At 38.6% G+C, this 21427-nt stretch overlaps 1 protein-coding gene across 6 annotated transcripts in view; it reads left to right on the top strand.

The window, feature by feature from the left end:
- CADM1 (cell adhesion molecule 1) overlaps nt 1–21427 on the top strand; it is a 325717-nt gene that overhangs the window by 278770 nt on the left and 25520 nt on the right. For 3 of the 6 annotated variants that reach the window (XM_012470467.2, XM_012470465.2, XM_012470464.2), the window contains exons 6-8: nt 3025–3124; nt 6270–6442; nt 11014–11097. In XM_012470467.2, coding sequence (XP_012325890.1) covers nt 3025–3124; nt 6270–6442; nt 11014–11097 — 357 coding nt within the window. The remainder of the gene's footprint in view (nt 1–3024; nt 3125–6269; nt 6443–11013; nt 11098–21427) is intronic. The other 3 variants (XM_012470469.2, XM_012470466.2, XM_012470468.2) reach the window with 1 other exon arrangement.

Below are 21427 nucleotides of genomic sequence, written 5' to 3'. Positions count from 1 at the left end.
GCACATAATTAAAATATAAATGATGAGCTCTGGGCTATTCAATCAGCCATCTGGATTGTTCAGTATTTTGACATATTCATATTGTAGTCAGGATCTTCAATGGAACATTTAATGTCCCTTAGTTCTAGAGGTGCCAGTGGAATCCCAGGGTTTCTGTTCCACCTGTTGAGAATGCTTAAGTTTCTCTTTCAGGACAAAGGAAGGGAACAGAATTTGTTTTTAAGTTTCCATCACCCAGGGATAGATCTCGACACATAGACCTTCTATAATATTTGATTCCTAGACTGGACGAGAGGATAGCTCATCTGCCCGTGGTCAGATAATATGCCTATAAATACTGCATGTGTCAACAGAGGGGAACATTTTTCTGTATAATGCAAGCAAGACTAATGCTTACCTTTTCAGCCAGCTATTACGGTAACTGTGGCAGCTGTAGCCGTAAGTAGATAGTAGATGTTTCTCCAGAACTTAAAGAGTAAATTGGGAAAATCAGTTATCAAAACTGAAGATGTATTTTCTATGATTTAGTACATGGCTTTTAAAATAAATTTCAGGTATAGCAAATCCTTAGCTTGTTCTTCCTAACTTATGTGAATAATTGACAACTGATCAACAGCTCATTAGGAACATAAAAAAGCATTTAACTAAAACTCAGGTATTGAAGAAGTGGAGTGGATTAAGTTTTTCAGCACTGTCTTTATTATTGATGGAAGTTGAGCATGTAAAATCCTTAGTGCACTGTGCTGAAAAATATGCCCGCTCTGTTTGCTTATAAATTACATGAAGGAAAAATGAAGAAGAAACAAAATCCTTCCACACAGGCCAGCAAGCATTCTGCTTCTTCTTAATTAATGGCCAAAGTCAGCAGGGCATAAAAAATGTAGCCCTTCCGTAGATCAGAGATTAACTTATAAGCAAATGTTACATTTCAGCCCAAATTTTGGGCTTTAAATTTAGCCTCACGCAGAATGGCTCACGGGTAAGAATGACAGAGGTCCCCTAACTAGGAACTCTAGTAAGTGCTGCTGTTTCAGGGTATGAACTGTTAGGTAGCAGGTCTTTTGTTTTTTGTGTGTCCAGTGTCATAACCTTCTTCCATTTTTTTTTTTTGGTATCTTTTTTAAAAAATAAACTTCACCAACTAGCTCTGTGTGTGTGTGTGTGTGTGTGTGTGTATCTGTGTGTCTGTGTGTGTGTTACACGATCACAGACAATAAACTTAGATCTGATGCCCAGCAATTGTAGTTAGCCTGTATGTGGCCTCTATCTCTAAAAAGGGGTGCCCAGGAGCTCTTGAACCAGCCAGTGCTAGTTCAAGGTTATTCTGTTTATTCTGTACAAGTACTTCTGCTTTTCTTTAATGACTACCTTCCCAACCCAGTTATCAGTATCTGGAAACCTTGACACCATTTTGCTCTTAAACATTTTCTTTGCCAACATGTCCAAGAATAGAACTGTGTAACTTGCAAGGGTCAGCTGGAGCTTCTGGGCTTGTTAACATTAAGTTCTCTGGCAAGAGACTTAGCTTCTCAGAAAGCACTACCAATTCACAGTATGCAGTGCACACTGGTGGGTGAACAAGGAGACACTTTTAAAAGGTTTTGAATGCCATGTAATTTTTAGAGGCATGAGAGAAAGATTTGTGATAGGAAAAAGACTGTAAGAATGTATCTAGAAAGCAGCCATGCCTAGTGAGGACATCCTTGTGCAGCTTGTGTAACTGTGTACAGGGTGAGATTGGTTGAGCCTTGCCATAATATTTCTATCTTCTCCCTTATTCCATAGGATGAATGTTAATGAGCTAACCACAGCTTGTAAAAGGCCAAGGGGCTATTGTTTAGGTGATATGATTGTCTGAGAAAGTAAAACTATGGTAATTGTTTTGACCTTTCAGCCAACTGATGTCTTGCCCTCTCACATTTATTACTCTTGGGTAAATTTCCAAAAATATGCATTTACTGAGCCACAGAATTCAATGAGAAAACTGATTTAGGGATTAATAGCTTGTCAGTTCAGCACAGAAAAAAACAATCTCCTAATTCCATTCTGGTTTTATTTATAAATGTATTTGTATATGTATCTATGTTAATTCCAGCTTCTGTAGCTTTCCTCCCTATTCCCTGAACCTCCCATCATTTATGTCTCGTAACCATATTCCCATGCTGACAAACATACAGTTTTAAGTAGCTGGTGGAAATAAGAATACTTAAATCTCATTCCTTAGTACCTCACTGCATTAGGAAACTATACTTGGCTTTAATTATGGATTGCCATTGGAAATGCAGTTGTGAATCGGAAATCTATCCCAACATAGACTCATGGGGCTAGCTCATCTTGGATGAGCTCCTTCGGTCTGTGGGTACCAGAGTTCTCATCCCTAAAACTGGGCTTATTCTACCACCAATGATGGTTCCTAGGAGTGTAGATCCTGAGTAAATGTCAGTATCTTTTTAATGTTTACACTGCGATGTCAGAGAGTTTTCACTGTTGGGTGGGGGGGCTCCCAAAACTTCCCAGTTCTTTGGTCTTAAAGCCATTTGAATAGAATTCAGACGTTCTGCCTTCTCCATTTGAAAACAAGAACATAGAAGAGACAAACTTATTAATGTGCAGTGTCACAACACATTGTCACATAGTAATATATGATATATGATAAAGTGTATCAGTTCTGAGCACCACAGATATCTATGGCTTCACCTTAGCATGAAGGCAAATGAGTTTCCTTTAGCTTGAGTGAGTTTGGAGATAAACTTCAGTGTAACAAAATGTATTTCACAGGAAATGTTTGATGTGGTGCAGTTGGCTTATGAATCTCTTATCTATTTGCGGTTCACTCCTTAGAGTTATTAGTCAATTTAATTTGAGCAAATGCCAGGATTACTAACTAATTAGAAGGGTGTTACTGAAGGCATCGGATGCGAGAGAGTAAGTGCTGGTACTGTGGGCTTCGAGGCAGTGTGTGAGTCTGATTTTGCCTGATGATACCATTTGCTAAACATTATACTTTGTGTTGTTGTCACACAGATAAGCCTCAAGTGCATATTCAGATGACTTATCCTCTACAAGGCCTAACCCGAGAAGGGGACGCGCTTGAGTTAACATGTGAAGCCATCGGGAAGCCCCAGTAAGTTCTGAAGGCCAAGGTTGGCAGAGGGTCATGAGCAGTAAATGTCACAACACAGACATGTGCGTTCACCACTCCTTGGCCTGTCACCTGTCTCCTGCTGCAAGGGATGGATGGTTTTTCAGGAACTAAAGAATATTCAGTGTGAGGGGAAATAAATATCCGTAGTTCTTAATGGTCAAGACTGGGAGAAAAATTAAATGCCAGCTAAGATTGAAATCTCAGCTAATTCTATTTTATTATCATCAACATGATTGTCAGGACTATTTTCTCACACACACACAGAAATAATCCTAATAAATTCTTGGTGTGCCCACAATCTAATGATACATCTGCCACCTTTTGTGTTAATGTCTAAGCTGCTAGGAAGCTAGCAGCTTAGACATTAGGTTAGGTTTTAAGACTTACATTGAGCTGCTGTGTTTAGGGCTAGCTGTAGGCAAATGAATTTGCCCTACCTTTAATTTGCATCTTCTTCCCTCAAAGAAAAGTGTCATACTTGGCTCCCAGAAATATTTTTGTTACTAAGGAAAAGCTCAGGAACTTTTCTTAAGGAGGATATATATGCCACTTCATAAGACAAAAAGAAGAAACAACGAAGACGCTTGTCTTATTGAAAGTATAAAGGAGCCACTTCAGTTGCCCTGAGAAATGATCCAAAATGAATTAGAGGAACTGCATATAGCATCACTCATACAGCAAAAAAGCTACACAGCGGTACCACTTTAACCATTATTAAATTTACTTAATGGGTGGGGGACACTTCTTTTGTATTTCTAGTAAAGATTGTTTTTAACTGTTTCTTAGGGGGAAAAATCAAGTTGTGGATTCATGAAATGGAGTAATAGGTCAATGTTGGGATTAAGGGCACTCACACTTCAGTGGCACCCAACAAAAACCAGCATTGAGCTCCCTCTGCTGTCCCTGTGGTATGATTTTTTTTTTTCCCTCAAAGAGTTTTGCTAGCCAGAATCATCACAGTTTTCATATAAAGAAATCAGAGCATCTTAACAAAGCTTCCCCAGAAATCTCTGGAAAGAAGCCTCCCGAATTTAACTAAGGAATGATCTATGACAAGAGACCAGAAAGCCAAAGGGGGCTCTGGCTGCTGTTGGTTCTCTCTTCTCATTTCAGCCCTCTCTCTCTTTGTACTTACCTTTCTGTGGGCTAGAATTTCCTTCCCTCTGTGCTAACCATGTGGAGTTTTAAATGACCTTTAGAAGGTGGAAAGTGGTCTTGGTTCTGTTTCACTTTTCCTGTGGTGTTCCCAAGTTATTTGCTTTTGAATGCTTCAAGCTTCAGCAGAGTGATCTTTTCTCTTTTGAGCACTGCCAAAGATTCAGATCTTTCTTTTTGTAAACAGTTTGAATTATGCCCTAATTAGCAGCTTTCTTCCAAAATAACCCAATGGAGAAAGAAAAAAAAATTCTCAGAGGCCTCTTGCCACTTGCAATACCTTTGCTCGGCCACATGAACCACAGTTACAGTATATGGCTTGCTAACCTATACTTTGTTTTTGTATTTTTCCCCTGAAGAAGGTACTGTGACCAATTGAATGTGCCACGGGGACAGTAAATTACATGTTTCCTTCAGGACATTTATGCCAGAGAGGGGATTTGTTTGTTCCTTTCAAATAGGAACTGGTATCTGGTTGTGTGAGCAAGCTCACATTACTCTACTGCTATCCCTTCTAGCATATTACCTATTTATTTTCTCAAGAAATTGCATACAATAAAAATGGTAATTTAACTTGCCATTAAATGTTGTGAATATTCTCAGCACTTACCCCTACTGATTGTTTCAGCTGTCAAGCAGCAGGACATTAGGTCTGATTGCCAGGCAGGCCCATTTGCCATTGCCTACAAGGAGGACATATGCAGTACTAATTTTTAAATAATTTACTGGGTTGTGATGACAAACCCATGTGTAATTAAAGAAAAATTGTAACTTCACATCCCATTTGAAAATTGGAATGCTACTTGACAGGGCTAACTTGAGGATCCGTTCATCATTAAGCATGGGTCTCCTGTCGTGTCGCTGCTCCTAGAGGCAGCTGTAGGAACTGGAAGGAAGTCACTTCTGTGCTGGGATCTCTGTTGTCTTTCCTTCAAAATGAAAGTTTTCAGGCACAATTCTAAATGTGGCCTCAATTTCATAGGAGGTTGTGGGAGATACCTCGAAGAATGGAAGTTTTCAAAAGATAGTTGGTGTGTATGCATTTTTAGCTTTGGCAAATCTTGTGAAATTTGCTTTTTCCTGATGGATACAAATGTGGCACTTTAAATCACTAAAACAGACTTGTCTCTGATGAGCAAATGCCCTAGGCCCTAAGAGATTCATGTGGAATGCATTCCGTGGTCATTAGCCTGAGAGCCCTACCCACAAGCTTGGGGGACTGCAGGTGCACACACAGGGAAAGTTCTTGCAATATGCAGGCCTTGGAGAGCCGGTAAAGAAGGCAATTTGCCAAGGAGCAGATAGACATGGTGGACCATGGCCTCAGAGACAGGGGTGGCATTCTGGGTAGGGGGAGGCAGGTTATGGGGAGGGGTTAAGGGGAAGAGGAAATGATTACATCTTTCCAGAATTAAAGGTGGTTTTTCAAACAGAGGCCTAAGAAAAGCACTATTCAGTTATAAAAGTCCATTCCTTTTGGTGAAACTCAAAATCCATTTAAATATCACAAGAGGCTTCTAAACAAGTCTTGTGTGTTAGTAACTATCAGATTAATTACATATCACTAGCCAAGAACTTGACTTCTTTCCTAATTAATGAGATGTTAACAATGGGTGAGCTCTGTCCTGCCTGAATTGGTGTGAAACCACACAGCAGGGCATAAAAATAGGGCACACTGGTTTATTTGCTGATTTGTCAAAGATGAATTGGAAATAATGAGACTTCTGCTTGTGGTCTGTTCAAAGTTTTTCAACACCTGATTCTGTTTAAAAAACAAAAAATTGTATACCAAACAGATTTTTGGAGACTTCACAGTTGTAATTCTGTGAACTTAAAATATCTCCAGTAGGTCCTCAATAATTGTGTCACCCTGCATGTGATTCATTTAATGCATTGATGAGAAGTTTGATGCAGACATCTTAATGGGAAATGATAATGTGACTTGTCTTCATCCTCTTTCCCCCTGCAGGCCTGTGATGGTAACTTGGGTGAGAGTCGATGATGAAATGCCTCAGCATGCCGTACTGTCTGGGCCCAACCTGTTCATCAATAACCTAAACAAAACAGATAATGGTACATACCGCTGTGAAGCTTCAAACATAGTGGGGAAAGCTCACTCGGATTATATGCTGTATGTATACGGTACGTGAAAAGATAAAATGCTCTTCTGCTAGAGTCAGTCACATGGAGCTGCTGCTTGTGATTTACTCCCAAAGCTTTTGGTCAAGTTGAAAATCAAAAACCAGTGGTTTCCTTCTAGAACTTGAAGTCTGGCCTGAGGTGGACCCTAGTGTCTCCACCTAAGATAGTGACTTTTCTTCTCTCCCTCTAATCGTGGGGGTTTCGGCTAGATCACAGTCTTTGGTCATGCTGAGAAGGAAAGCTGTGTCCTCAGGCACAAGCCATGGAGATTATGTTAGAAGTAATGACTGAAACATTCAGCCTCACCAATTAGTGGCTTTTCAGCTCAGAAAGTTTATTCCCAGTGGTATTTTCCTATGATACCTGGGCTAGCCTTTCTCCTGCTTTGATGAGCAGAACTATTCTATTTTCAGCATGAAGCTATTAAATTCCAAAAGATGTTGCAAGCCAGTAAATACTCAGAACAAATACAAGGTCCTTTGTAGCTACATAAACCACCTGTAGCTACCGCTTCAGAACAAAGGCTTTTTTAAAAAATGTGTCTGTTTTGTTTATATCATTTTACAGGATTGTTAAAACATCACAAATTTTATTCTCTAGTCAACGCATATTTATTGAGCATCTACTACGTTCCAGGCATCTTAAACTTATTTCCTGTTTATAACTTACTGTTGATTTTACGTATGGGGAATATTTTCTATTTAGTTGAGGTGTGCACCTCCTGTCTAGTTTTATAATATCAAATTCAGTCTCTTCTGTTCAATTGAAATCTCATATGCCAAGAAATAGCCATGAACTGACATGACAAAGAATGAGTAACCAGAGGCATTGACATTTCAATGTGTTATAAATATTTTAATATGTGTGTGTGTGAAGAGGGCATTTTTCTTCATGTTAGCACTGTAAATAATCCAAGTATAAGTTTATATGAATAAATGTATAGACACATATAAATTATACCTATGAAATATCCACATCATAATGTCTTAGAATCAGGGTACTTTCCTTATGAAGAAAATAGGAGTGGCAGTCTTTTTAATCAAACAGAAGCATGCTTTATACCGTATCTGCATGGATATTAAAATATAATCCTTAGCCTATACCTGAGATTTTTTTCCTAGCATAATGCAAAATTAAAAGATCACATCTAATCACCTTATTTGTAGATTTCTGAAGTATGTTTTCTCTTTGCGCACTACCAATGTTGTCTGTGGTTCACACATAATAACATTAATTCTCCCAGTAGTTAAGGAAATCCACAAGAAGTGAACAGTTTTTCTACATAGGTGAGATGGGGGCGCAGCATGCCCCGTTTTCAGCTGGCGATATGCAGAGCCACCTCTTTCCACAGACTGCTCGGCGGGGGGTGGAAAGTACATTCCTCCCTTTTTCTGCATGTGCTCTCTTCACACAAGGGCCTGTGCCTCATGGGAGTCCCCAGATTGCTGTTGCCCAGGTTTACTGGCGTTCAGTCCAGCTCTTTACAAACTGCAGATTATAAAAAGCAGTGACAAATTTCCATTTGTCAGTTATGTGCTTTCTTGATTCAGAACACTAAGTTATCTGGAAAAAGAGTTTCGATTTATTGTACTTACAGTCCCTATATTTCAAGAGAAGAAACATTTTGTGAGTTTGATGGACAGATATACTTGAATAATTTTGGATAGTAGTTTATAGTTAGCATTGATGTGTAGTGCTCACTTTATTCCATGCCCTATGGTAACAATTTTACATGCATGGTCTCATTTAATCTCAGTGATAACACCAGGAGGCAGGCATTGTCATCATCCCATTTTACAGATGATAAACTGAAGCTCAGAAAGGTCACACAGTTTTGCCCAGCTTCACCAGGTTTCTACATGTGTTTTAGAACCACAATACTTTGACTCTAAAGTCCACAACAAAGTTTGTCTTTTTTTACAAATTCTCTTATTCTCACTGCTTTCCAATAGGACAATCCCCTTCAATGTGAGATGATCTTCTTAGAATTAACTGTCGGGGCCAGAGTGCATTATTTGAAAACCAAGAAATAGAGGGATCTACCTGTTTAAGGCAGACATAGCTGCATACACATGCCTCCCTAATCCAAGATGGTACACCTATCCTTGTGTAGGGATTTGATAGATCTGTAATATATACCTACCTCCCCAATCAGTGCTAGTAACAATGCTTGGGATGACAGATTAGAATATTAGCCTAAGGTATTACTAGTCTATTAATAAAACTAGCAATTTGGGAAGGTGTTGGGTAGATTTTCTTTCCAAAGCCGATTTGTTGTATTACTACAGTAATTTTGGAAGTATTTTATGAACTAAAAGTTGATATGCCTCTATAAAGTTTAATTCTCTGGAAGCAACCTCTACACAAGAAAAATCTAGGTGGTTAGTGCCTGAGCCCCCATTGATTTTATTCTTGTAGCTACTATATGTCAAACACAGCTCATTAACTCCAACTCTGTACTTTCTTAAATAGTGGCCTCACATTGCTCTTATTGCTAGAAATGATCTAAGCACTGTTATTATACCTGATAAGGGAATCTAATTCTTTCAGGTCACTTTAGCCAGATGTGAAGGACAACAGTTGCCCCAGTCATGATGAAGATAATTGAAAGTGTGTGATTTGCACAAAATGGGAGGGACTGATGACCTTTCTCTGAAGTCTGTGCCTTCATTAGTCTGGTCCACCCCTTGGTTCATAATATTATTTTCAAATCACCTTCAGGTCTACTCTTACTGTATTGTGGACATCATACACTTTATGTCTACTTTTAGAATAGGTACAGGAGAAATCTCTCAGGAGCAAATGTTCCTTTTCAGTGGTAGATTCAGTAATTCAAGCAAAACAGAAAAATCACGTTAACTGACCCCGTGCTGGGCAGCAGGCACCTCTCTGGATGTAGTTTAGTTGTGTAGTGGAGGGAGCAGGATGTCTTTACTGCTGGGCTCAGGGGTCACTGCACTTGGTTCATTTGTATCTGTACTGGCATCTGCAACAGGTGTGTAGGTGCATCCAAATGAGTTTCCAGGTCACAAAATACTTCCCCACCTGTGACTTCCGTGAAAAGTGTGAGGGAGCAAGACTGAACATATGGCCTGAATCACTACATTTCTCATTCTACCTTTCTTTTAAAAAGATAGTTTAAAATTACTAACTTAATCATTTCTGCTTCTTGGAGGAGAATGAGATTTTTTTTAAATGACATCCTTTTTTGGACTCATGTGAGACTGCTTTAAACAAAGTGTAAACTGCTTGTATCCTCAGCTTAAAGGAACAGAGCCTCCCATAAAACAGAACAGTTGCTTCTTGCCTGCTGATTTCGTCCAAGTATATTTGTATGAGAGAAGCAGTTTGTGAGGAAAATTAAAACCTTAGATTGTTGATCGATGATGGGAATCATTTTAAGTAGACGTTGCAACCAAGCACCAAAATAATGTTTTTATAAACTTTTGGGAACTTGCAGCAAACCCAGTAAAGGTACAGTATATAATTAAAGTTTTGATGTATTAATTAGACAATCTGAGAGCTCACTTGAAGATAAAAGGACACCAGATGTATCAGGGAGAAAAAGTTGACGTGCTTTAGATAAAATTTAAAATCAAAAGCTTTCAAATCGTCTTATGCTCTATTATAGCAGAATGATTGCTTAGTTCAAAGTCTTGCTGACAATTTAACACATTCGGTTTGATCATTTGGGCTTAGATTTTTTTTCTCTCTTTCATATTTGCCCTTCCCTTGTCTCCAAATAATTTTTGAGATGATAGAAGAATATACAGTATATCAAATATCTGACAGAGGGTTCCCTATCAGGTGCCTAGCTTTGAAGGTCGAGTCTCATTTATATTTAGTTCTCTTGTTTACAAGATGGAAAGCGTTCTTTCAGTTTTATCACTGTAGTCCACTTAGGTCAGGCTTTTAACATGAGCAAAGGCAACTTATTAATATTTATAAGTTGTAAAATTTATTGACTTTTAAAATAAAATCTCAGTAAAATCTCACATGCCTGGAACTTGATATTTAGTGGTGACATTCTCTCTTCTTTGTATTTATTATGAGTATAGAAGTAGTTTTACTTCCTGCTGGGATGTATTGATAGAGAATAATGAAGTTAACAGTCACAGAGAGCAAGTGTGCAGGGGCACACCTATCCTTGGCTGATACGAGCCCTCTAATAGAGCAGCACCACCTCCTCCTCCTTCCTTCCGTCTGTAAAAGCTGAAAGGAAATGACAACCATTGTGCCCTCTTGGTACTGAGTTGATTTAACCTCACCTTTGAAATCTGGTAGGGAAGAGGAGTGTCATATGTTTTGATTTTTCCTCCCCTCTCTTCACATCTCCTCATCCCTAATTCACTTCATTAATGAAAATTCTCTTTTCTTCTGTTCTCAGCTCTTCTAGCTAAGGCTTTGGGATATAATTACAAGACACAGATCTTGCAGGGAAAGAACTTTTGGTTTTAAAGGGAGAAGCCATCAAACAAACATCTCAATGTCCTCATGCTTTTGTTTTGTCATTACTGGTCATTGTTGTGTTCAGCATTGTGGGTTTGATTTTCCTTTTTTTTTCTATCCAGATCCCCCCACAACTATCCCTCCTCCCACAACAACCACCACCACCACCACCACCACCACCACCACCATCCTTACCATCATCGCAGGTATGGTACCTTCATTACCATTGAAAATGTCCTGAATGTATATTGTCTTTCTGGTATGTATAAAAAGAAGCCTAAAAGTTCCCTTTAAATCCTTGGAATTTAATTGTTCCTTTATTTTGGAACTCCAACGACATTAGATGCTATGTTCTTAAGTTGAATCTTAAGGACCTCAGAAACATCCAAGCATTTAACAGTACGTCAGATATTTTGCAGCTTATGCATAAGAGAATTCTTTTGTAAGCATCACTATTCAAAGCAAAATGCTAGGGAAAATGGCAGCTGGCTGCTAGAGAACACGCCGATAGCTTCTGCTTAGCCACGGTTGATGAAATGGTAAGTATTGTGGCTTTCAGTCTTGTCTCTGTCTTAGTTTCATCTCAGTCCACGTAAGGGAAACTATACACACTACCTTCAACATGCCTATTTGGGCCATGCTACTAAATGCATAGTCATCCTTCCTGCTCCAGAGAGTACCCGCTGACAGTGTTACTACCTGTTTGTGTTGCCTAGGTAGTCACAAGAGATCAGAGGGAGTCACTGTCTTTTCCATGCTGAGCACTCGTGTGCCCCTCCCTGCCCTCGGTCACATATTGGAGGAGTGGAAGAGACAGCCACTGTGGTTCTCACTCTGCGGCTTTATCTTTTTGGACTGTCTGAAACTCTTATTCAGCATGAGTTTTACTGTCTCTTGTTTCTGTCACTGAGGGAGGTGGCATTGCCATCCAACCCTTCCTGGCATCCAGTGGCTCTCTCATACTGCTTGATGTGGCTTGTCTGGGAGCCGTGGGGTTTCTTCTGCTACCTAAGTAGGAAAGCTTCCAGCCACACTATGTCCACTTGACGTGAAGGATTTCCTTAGATAAGGCCTTCCCAACCTGTGTGTACAGGGACTAACCACAAAAAACATGTGGAAGTAATTATTCTGTGAGAAAAATATCTCTTGAAAGAGTAACTTTTCCACTGCATTTTATCTGGTGAGACTGCAAGGCATCTGAACAGTGTGCCCTGGTACACAGCCTTGTTGCTGGACTTCTTTGTGAATATTTGACTGCTCACGCCTCATGGTCAGCTCCTTTGTAGCACCCTAGATATCACTGCTATCCTCTACATCGACATGCTAGAGGTATTTCCAGTTTTCGTGGGAGTCAGTAAGATAGACATGATGGAAATTCCAGGTGTTCAATGAAAGAGAGAAGAGGCCTTGTCAGCTGATAGAATATAACAATAGATTGCCTAATCTCAGTTTTCTTCACTTTTCTACTCATTACAGTGGAACAAAGAGAACCCTTAAGGAAGCCAATGCTTCTCAACATTGGTTATAAAACCATCAGTGCCAGCACTCAATTTAAAATCATCTGAAAATCCATCAGTTGGTTTTCATGTCTCACTCTAAACTCAGCTCTCTAAACAGACTGCTTCCTAGATTCTTGTCTGTGTGTTTCTGTTTTTGTTCTTTGTTACTTTCTTCTGTAAACTTAAGTAAACTCTGTTTGTTGGCCTAGTGAATTGATTCCTTCCATTTTTTATACCATTCATAAACATACCAAAGATGCTTCTTCCTAACTCTGATTTCCAGAGTAATGTGCTATCAACTTTTCATACGAAGAACTAGGTTTTTACCTTTTCGGATTTCTTACCTGTTACTCAGTTTGTAAGCCAAGTTAAACGCTTACTCTTGTGAAGGGCCCTTTAGATCTTAGGGTAAATTATATCACCTAATTCTTCATTGCCCTACATATGTTAACCTTTTAAGAAAACATATCAGCAGTCTGTTTTATCTTTGCAGAAGTTACCTGGGTATGAGCCAGCATTTATTACCACTCATTCTAGAAGGTTCCAGCTAGGTGGCTATCCAGGTTTACATTTTAAGGCAGTCAAGACCTTATTCATGCGGTATATAAATACCACATTTCTCTTTAATATGGGACAACACTTTTCATTTGCAGCTGGCCTTCTCACTAGCTTATACTTTTTTTAAGACCTTAACAGTCTCTGAACTCCTCCCCCCTCACAATCAATCTCAGCAACTCAGCAGTCGCTTCAGTTCACAGCTCTTAATCCTTCACTCAAGACTAAAACTAATCTTATGTCCTCAAACAGCTACAACTCACTGTTATCACAGTTCCAACTGCAGAGACTCCATTTAAGAGGAAATTTAAAAAATAAACAATACTCTATTTCTGTCCACATCAAAGATACCTCTAACAGGAACTTGTCTTTGCTTCTGTCTCTCTGCTACTAGCCTCTCAGCTCAAGGTAATGTAAGATGATCTCATAGATGCACTTTAGCCTGTTGATGTTAGCAGTTGAATCCTCTCTGCACACAAAATACATTTGTGGTAATGAATGCCCAGATTCTTACTGGCACACCCAAGAGTAGTTAAACTAAAATTGCTAATAACACAACATTGTAGCATTCGTTGCCTTAATGGACGTGATCTTCTAGGCTTACTGTGTCTTAACAAGCAGTCTTATATATATTTGTCTTGCCCAGAAAGTACACTTGTAGAATTTAACATTTGCTCCTTTCTCCAAACAGATTAAAGGTTATGCAGCTGAATGATTCTGTGTCCCATTTTAAAGGTCCAGGCTATCCCCTAGATTTAGATTAGTTCCTAAAAAATCTTCCAGACTGAATCTTGACAAATGGATAGCTAAATTAATTTCCACTCCTCTTCTCTCTTGCACTGTTTGGTACATTACAGCCACCATTAGCCTTAAAAGCTGCAACAGCCAAATTCGGTGACAGTAACATAAAGCCTGAGCTTAAAAAAAAAAAAAAAAAAGAAGAAGAAGTCCACAGTCATCTATTTCTTTTCTCCCAGTCAAATGCAATAACTGAAACCCATTCCCCAGGTCAGAGTTTCATTACAAGAAAAATGTACACATGCAATAGAAAAACATTTTTAAACTCGAGAAGTCATAGTTGATTTCTGATTTCTTTGAAAGGAAGTGTTCCAGTGTTATCCTTTATCTTCCATAACCAGGATAATCAAATCGTTCCCCTTGTTAGAGAGGCAGGCTGGCGTTCTGTTCTGAGTCACCTGACTTCCTTGAAACATGTTCAAGCTTAATCGTGGAGACCCGTCAAGGGGAAGAATTATGAGCCAAATCTGACTCGCTTTGCCCACCCCAAATCATACCCCTCATGGGTGGGAGCACAGAGTGTTTTCTGCTTCCTGCTTACCCTACACGGAGCAGACCTGGTGAGTTACACATGAAGGCACACGTCTAGGCATGGGCTTATCTAGGGAGAAATTTTTGTAGTCTCTAAAGTACTGAAAGGAATACAAACAGTCCCTGATTTATGATGGTTCAACTTAACAATTTTTTTACTTTAAGACGGTGCAAAAGCAATTTGTATTCAATAGACACTGCACCCATACAGCCTTTCACTTTCAGTACAGTATTGAATAAATTCCATGAGATCTTCAACACCTTATAAAATAGGCTTTGTGTTAGATGGCTTTACCCAGCTATAGGCTAATGTAAGTGTCCTTACATTAAGGTAGGCTAGGCTAAACTGTGATGTTTGGTAGGTCAGGTATATCTAATGGATTTCTAGCTTACAATGTTTTCAACTTAGGATGGGTTGATTGGGACATAGCCCCATCATAAGTCAAGGAGCATCTATATTTAATGTCAACTTGCCATATCAACTTGTTGTGACTTTAAAACCATTAAGCCATTATAGTCTCATTAAATTTCTTTCCAAATAAAAAACAGTTTTGGATTGGGAGCCATTTAGAGCCTCACGATGACTTGCCACAAGGTTCCTTGGTGTCTGTTATCTTTCATGTACGTTGACATTCTGACCATATATTTCTGTTTCAACTATTGCTATTGTCAGGCCCCTGTTCCTTTTTTAAAAATCATGTCTAATTGTCCTTGTGGTTTCATTCATGAAGATACATGCTGTCATATGGAAGCATAAACTGTATAATTTAAATTGCCCCTTGAATCCTTTGTTAAAAGACAGAGATAGCCATTACCCCGGATAAGAGTTCTTCATATAGATTCCTTCATATAGATTTCCTAAAAGAAAAACCTACTGCCATGCTGGGGTAAGGGGTGAGGGAAGTGTGGGTGAGTAGGGGATGTTTGTTCTGTCTTGTTTTTAACTTTCTTTGTAATTAGTTGACTCTGTGTGTTAGGTATACATAAACATACCCATTTCTGTGTTTGGTGATAGTGTTAGCAGTAGCCCCTGTCTTCTAGTTGGATCAAGCTTTTTCCTATAATCATCTCAGGAAAACAAGTTGTGTTTCCCTTCCTAGTTAGTGTGACTGTTGTTTTGTTTCTACCTGGTTGTGTCTTGAGTTAGATGCTTGATGAGGAATATCATAGAAAGGACTCCACACTCAGTTTTAAATACCCATAACAGCTTACAGAGAAAATTCAGGCTGGGAGGAGTTCAACCTGGAGGTCACACTATATGTGTGACTGTCATAAATTAAAAAATTAAAACCACCTTAGAATAAGAAATGAATAGCTATAGGGCCAAATTCTGAAACACATTAAAAAATCCTTTCATAAGAATGAAGTAGGTCATTTCTAAATGAGTTTTCCTCTTTTTAAAAGTATGTACCCAATTAAATATTTTGTGTTCCTAGGAAAAGAAAATAGCCAGGCTTTTCTTATTGGTATTGAAGCACTCAAAAAACCAATATACCTTGTAGGAAGTGATTCCCACCCCCAGGCCTACGTTATTATTTTGACTTTCATAGGCTGAAATCATAAGCTTTTGTCATGTGTAATGTGGATTAGATCACATAAATAAAGAAGGTGGGTATAGTCTTTATCCTTCAGTGATATTTATAGAATATGCCCAAGTGAGGAAACGACACCAGAGCACATGTTTTAGTTCCTTAGGTACAAAGGAAAGAGACACACCTGTCCTTAAGACTGAATCTACGTCACGACTATCTAAATGATAATAGAGAGCTTTCCTCCACATAAAGCTGGCTACTCCCCAGGGTCTTAGCCTAATGATTCCTACTATTTGCTGTTGATATTTGCATGGTTCAAGAGCTGGTCTGCTTTTTACTATGCATTCAACAAATATTGAGTACCCATAATATATACAGCACTATGCTAGTGCTTATGGAGACAAAATACTCCCTAAACCCCTCATAATACGGTTGCTAGAACAGGTTGCACACGTTGGAACCCAATAGGAGACAATGTACAGTTAGGGTGATTCGGTGGCACAGGTAGAAGGTGCCATAGATGCTGAGGAGAGTGTCACAGTGGACTTTGGTCTGTGCCATCAAAGAAGGGACAGAATGTGGATAAGAAAGGATGGCATTTTGGAAGTCAAGCATGAAGGTCCGATGTTACTTCAAGCATCTATCGTCAATGTGTATTTTGCATGTATTTATGTTCCAGGCATAGGTTAGGCCACTATTGCTAGGAAATACACATATTCATCTTAGAATGTTTACTAAATTGCCTTTTTTTTCTAGAGTTGACGTCTACTTCATTAAGATTATTTTTCATTCAGCATTTATCGATTACTCATCAAGTGTTATTGATATGCCAGTATGCCTAGTAACAAGATATGTTGGGGCACTAATATGTAATAAGCCACCTTTTCAAGTTTTTGCTCCAAAAAGTATGTGTCCATTTTTCTTCATACTGTCTTAAGTGTCTACATTTTTTTTTCTGATGATTGTAAACCTGTTACAAATAACAGCATAGCTAACCAGCTTTTGACCTAGATTGATTTAGGAGGGAATGAAAAAAAATTTGAATACTACAGTAATGGAGGCCATCTGATCCCACATTTTTAAAAGAATGAATGAGAAATGTAATGTGAGTAGAAAAGTTTTTAATGCCTCTATCATAATTTCAGGAATTTTATGATCTTTATTTTAAAAATAATCCTCGTGATAAAGATGTGACATGTTTTCCTAGTAAAGATCTATCAACAATGCAAACAAAAATAGTACTGTCAATACAGGTTTCCCAGAATTAGAAAGTGATATTTAGAGCATTCTTGGTGTGAAAAATAAAAGACTTGACTGGAAGAACCCAGCCCTCCCATACCTAACACAAAATTTGCCAAGACTTAAAAATGTGCTATAACTTACAGAGAGCCTCTTTCCTCTCTCCATCACTACCCTCCTGGCAACACCCTCTTCATTTCCTTCCTTCCCCTGTGCCTTCCTTTTATCTGTACCTCCTTCCACTGAGCATTCACATACAACATGTTATAGGTATTGTTTTTCTTGTAAAACGAAACTACTATACAGATTCCTATTATTTTGAAGAACATCTGGTTTGCAAATGAAAAGATCTCAGGGGCACAACACACTAGTGAACAATTCTGAAGAAGCTTTTAAGAAAACTTGAAATTGCTTATCCAGAAAGAAAAAAAAAAAACCAACCCCCATTCCTGCTGTTCTGTAGCACACAACAATCTCTTCGCTTACAGGGATGGTGACTTTAACAAGCAAGAGAGCTTTATCCTGGCTCTCCTATTTGGGCCTTTTAGTTTTCGTTCTGTTCCTATCTACTTCTCCCATCTGTAAGACAGGGGAGTTTGATTAAAACATAACATAGATAGAAAGAAAATTAACCAGGAAACCAGGAGAAAACAAATTCCAGAGTTTAGTTTTCCAGCAGTTATTTTTGTTTTCAATCAGGTTCAAATAACTTGAAAAAAAAAAGAGAAAAAAATACCCTATATTTAATATATATTGGCCAGCACAGCACAACTAAGAAAATAACATTGTCAGGGGAATTCCTTGCCTGCTCTAGTGTCTAGATTTAAAGCACCTCCATAACACAAACTGAAGGGGAATTCAATTAAGAAAACCATTGGCTTCTTATTGACTTTAGTTAAGAAAATAAACTGGGAGAAAGTATATTAAAATATGTCTAACTGCTTAGTATGCTTTCATTTAGGCTTATGACAATCAAAAAATGAGAGAATTTAAATGTTTTAGAATTAAGCTTTGGTTTCGAGTAGATTGTGGGTTATCACGCCGTGTACTTTTTTAATGTACACCTTACTCAAACAGACCCCAAAATGCAGGCTTGCAATCTGTGTGGTGTAAAGCAGGAGCACCACAGATCAATTGGGGGAAAAAATATTTAAGGTTGTGAATTTAATTTTGTTCTAGGATTTTCATTTTCATTTATGGCACCCGTTGTGTTTGAGACCATGGACCAATTTATGGATTAGTTTTAAACCCCCAGTCTGTCACACTCAATGAACAATTCTAAGTTGGAGAGAATCCATATGAAAGGATTAGAATGTACCACAGTGGAGCTTACACATGACTGTTTCAACTAAATATTGCCCAGCTGCCTCTCCTGCAATAATTCTTTTTTTTTTTTTTGCTACTTAGTTAAATGGCTAGTGTCTCTAATTTCACACATTGTCAGAGTTTTTTTTTTTTTTAATTTTGTAAATAGACTGCAACAATAAATGTATGTGATGTTTCATTATTGAAGATAGGGTCTGATAAACTATAGGACTGGGAGATTAAGAAGCGGAGTCAATATTGAGTGGAGTGTGCATCTTTCAAATAATAATGCTGGACCCTTCTATGGATACCTTGTTTGACTGTACTCATACTTAGTGGGTTTTCAAGAATATGGGATTGTTTTTTCTTTGCCATATAAAATACATGTATAATAAGTTTGCTCTCTTTGTAATTAAAATTAAGAGACAGTAGCTTAGCTAGGCCTTTTAAAATTTCTATATAACCCAACACCACCCTAAGTTCAGCTCAATTTTTTGTGACCTGTTTTTCTCATAGGCTAGCTCAAAGATTTTTTTTTTAAGGCAGCAGCAAGATCAGGTTTTAAAAAGGCTTTGTTAGGGCAATCAGAACATTCTCATTTTTCAAGCTGATTACAGCAGTTATCACTTATATTGAAATTTTACTATTTGCATTTTGCCTCTATACTTAGAATATTACCCAGCAATATGGTGACCGCACAAGTTGATTCACAGGGTGTATTTGCACATTTCTCTAGTTTTCTTATTAAGATACCCTAATAAATCCTGCTTCATGAGTTGCACTCACTTCAGAGCCAGGGTGTCTGTGGTTTCTGCATGAAGTCATAATGCAATTATGAAGGAGAATTAGATTCTGTCATAGTGCTCTCCTGCAAGGAGCACAAAGTTACTTCTAAAGAATTTTTTCTTAATTCTTTACTTGAAAATAACCTCTGTTCAAGTAGCATACTAGATGCTCCTAGAGAAATGGAGTCAGTGACTCCCCAGATACACCGTCAGTCTTGTTCTAAGCTTTGTAGCCAGCCTGTGTTTCTGCTGCAGTCTCCTACCCCATTGCTGATCATGGTTTTGCCATTTCCAGCTGCAGTAACGGTGTTGTTTGACTTGAACATGTGTTTGCTTTTAACCGTTTTAGAATGTGTTTTTACTTCTCAACATCCTCCTTTCCTCACCTTTTGGGTGCAATTGATGGATTTCCCATCCACAGAATGGGGAAGCAAGATGCACTGTGGATTTTCCTTCATTTATTTTCTAGTAACCACCTAGGAGCAGACACCTAGCTTCACTTGGTTTAATTTCATCTTAAAGCTGACATGGTGGTGTGATGTAGGAAGACAGTAAATTTGGGGTCATTGGTTAATGCTCAGGTGTTATTTTTGAGGACTTGAACCCTTAGATTTTACTCCACCCCCCCATTCTTTCATTTTTACTTAATTCTTTACCTGTAAAAATAAAGCATATGCCGGGGGCAGTGGCTCATGCCTGTAATCCCAGCACTTTGGGAGGCCAAGGCAGGCAGATCACCTGAGGTCAGGAGTTCAAGACCAGCCTGACCAACATGGAGAAACCCTGTCTCTACTAAAAACTACAAAAGTAGCTGAGTGTGGTGGTGCATGCCTATAATCCCAGCTACTTAGGAGGGTGAGGCAGGAGAATCTCTTGAAGGCAGGAGGTGGAGGTTGCAGTGAGCCAAGATCTCGCCATTGCATTCCAGCCTGGGCAGCAAGAGTGAAACTCTGTGTCAAAAAAAGAAAAAGAAAAAAAGAAAAGAAAGCATATTAGAAGAGCCACTACAAAAATAATAAGCCAGAGTGTTTCTTGCTTTTTTAAAAATTTTGGAAAGGAGCCAATGCCTATCTATGAAATATATTAACATGCATATAAATGTTTCTGTACAAATGGGCATTTGATTCTTCCCCTCAAATGTAAAGTACCTATGCTGGACTTGGATGTTTCAACAAAGGAAATGTGTCATCTGTGTCAGGAGAATCTGGAGAATCTGGAGCAGAGTGTGTTTCAACTGTACAGTTTTCTGTATTGTTTTTTACTGCTATTTTATGCACACAGACTTGTAAGTAAGTATTTTGTTCTTATGCGATTTATTGTATGTTTCTGTTTCCTTCATCTATTCTTCAGAAACTAAGTTATCATTAATATTAAGCTGCATTGGCCTTTCAGACTTCTGGTTAATTCTGGCTCCTTAGAAGGGATCTAATTTTTGATGGTATAGGATGCTGAGGAGAGCATGCCAGCTGAAGGGGAACGCCGGTGTGAATTCATGTGTCATATTTATAAATCAGAAGCACCAGGCTCATTTTCCAAAAAAAAAAATAAAAGCTTCATTTGAAGTTCCAGTGCATTTAAACATTGCCTGTGTCGAGTCAGAAAGTCTTTTGGAGTCTCCAGAGCACATGAAAGCAATTACGAGCTAAACAGCTGCATTCTATCTACAAAAGGCCAGTGAACTACTTGCTTGCAGTTTAACCCAGAATTCCACTTCAACCACCAGCTTTGACTAGAGAAGATGACTAGCTCCTGTCTCAGTATCACCATTCCTTTCTGGCCAGCAGCAAGTGGTAGAAGGAATGTGCCTGGGAAGTTTTGAAATCAAAATGGAAGTATGGCCAGATGGGTTGACATTGGAATGAAGTTGACTAGAAGAGTGGTGATAAAATGACTCTGGAAAAAGAATGTCACCCTGCATTTTGTTAGATATTTATTCCACTTCCCCGAAGCCAAAAATAAAGAGAAAATTCCTTGAGTTCCTTGGAGGAATTTCTTGTAAACAGGAGTAAGTACAGCAAGCCTGGTTTAGAAGCCTGGTAGAAGAAGGAGAAAACTTGAACAGCATCAGAAATAGAAGAAGAAAGAGACAAAATACATTTCCTTCCACAGCAAGTTCATCTAGCAATGAAAAAAATAACAAAAACTGCACTCTCTCCTAATCCAGCCATGAAAGCAGGACTCTTGTCAGCTCAGAACGGTGAATGTGGTTCTGAATTGTCAGCAAAAGGATAGCTGGATACTTAAATTTTTGGAATGTCATATGATTAGAAGTGGCATTTGGCAGATTGTGTG

Source organism: Aotus nancymaae, unplaced genomic scaffold (genome assembly GCF_030222135.1).
Source record: "Aotus nancymaae isolate 86718 unplaced genomic scaffold, 86718_ANA_hifiasm-v0.15.2.pri h1tg000012l, whole genome shotgun sequence".
NCBI lineage: Eukaryota > Metazoa > Chordata > Mammalia > Primates > Aotidae > Aotus > Aotus nancymaae.
This window is presented reverse-complemented; position numbering and strand designations above follow the sequence as displayed.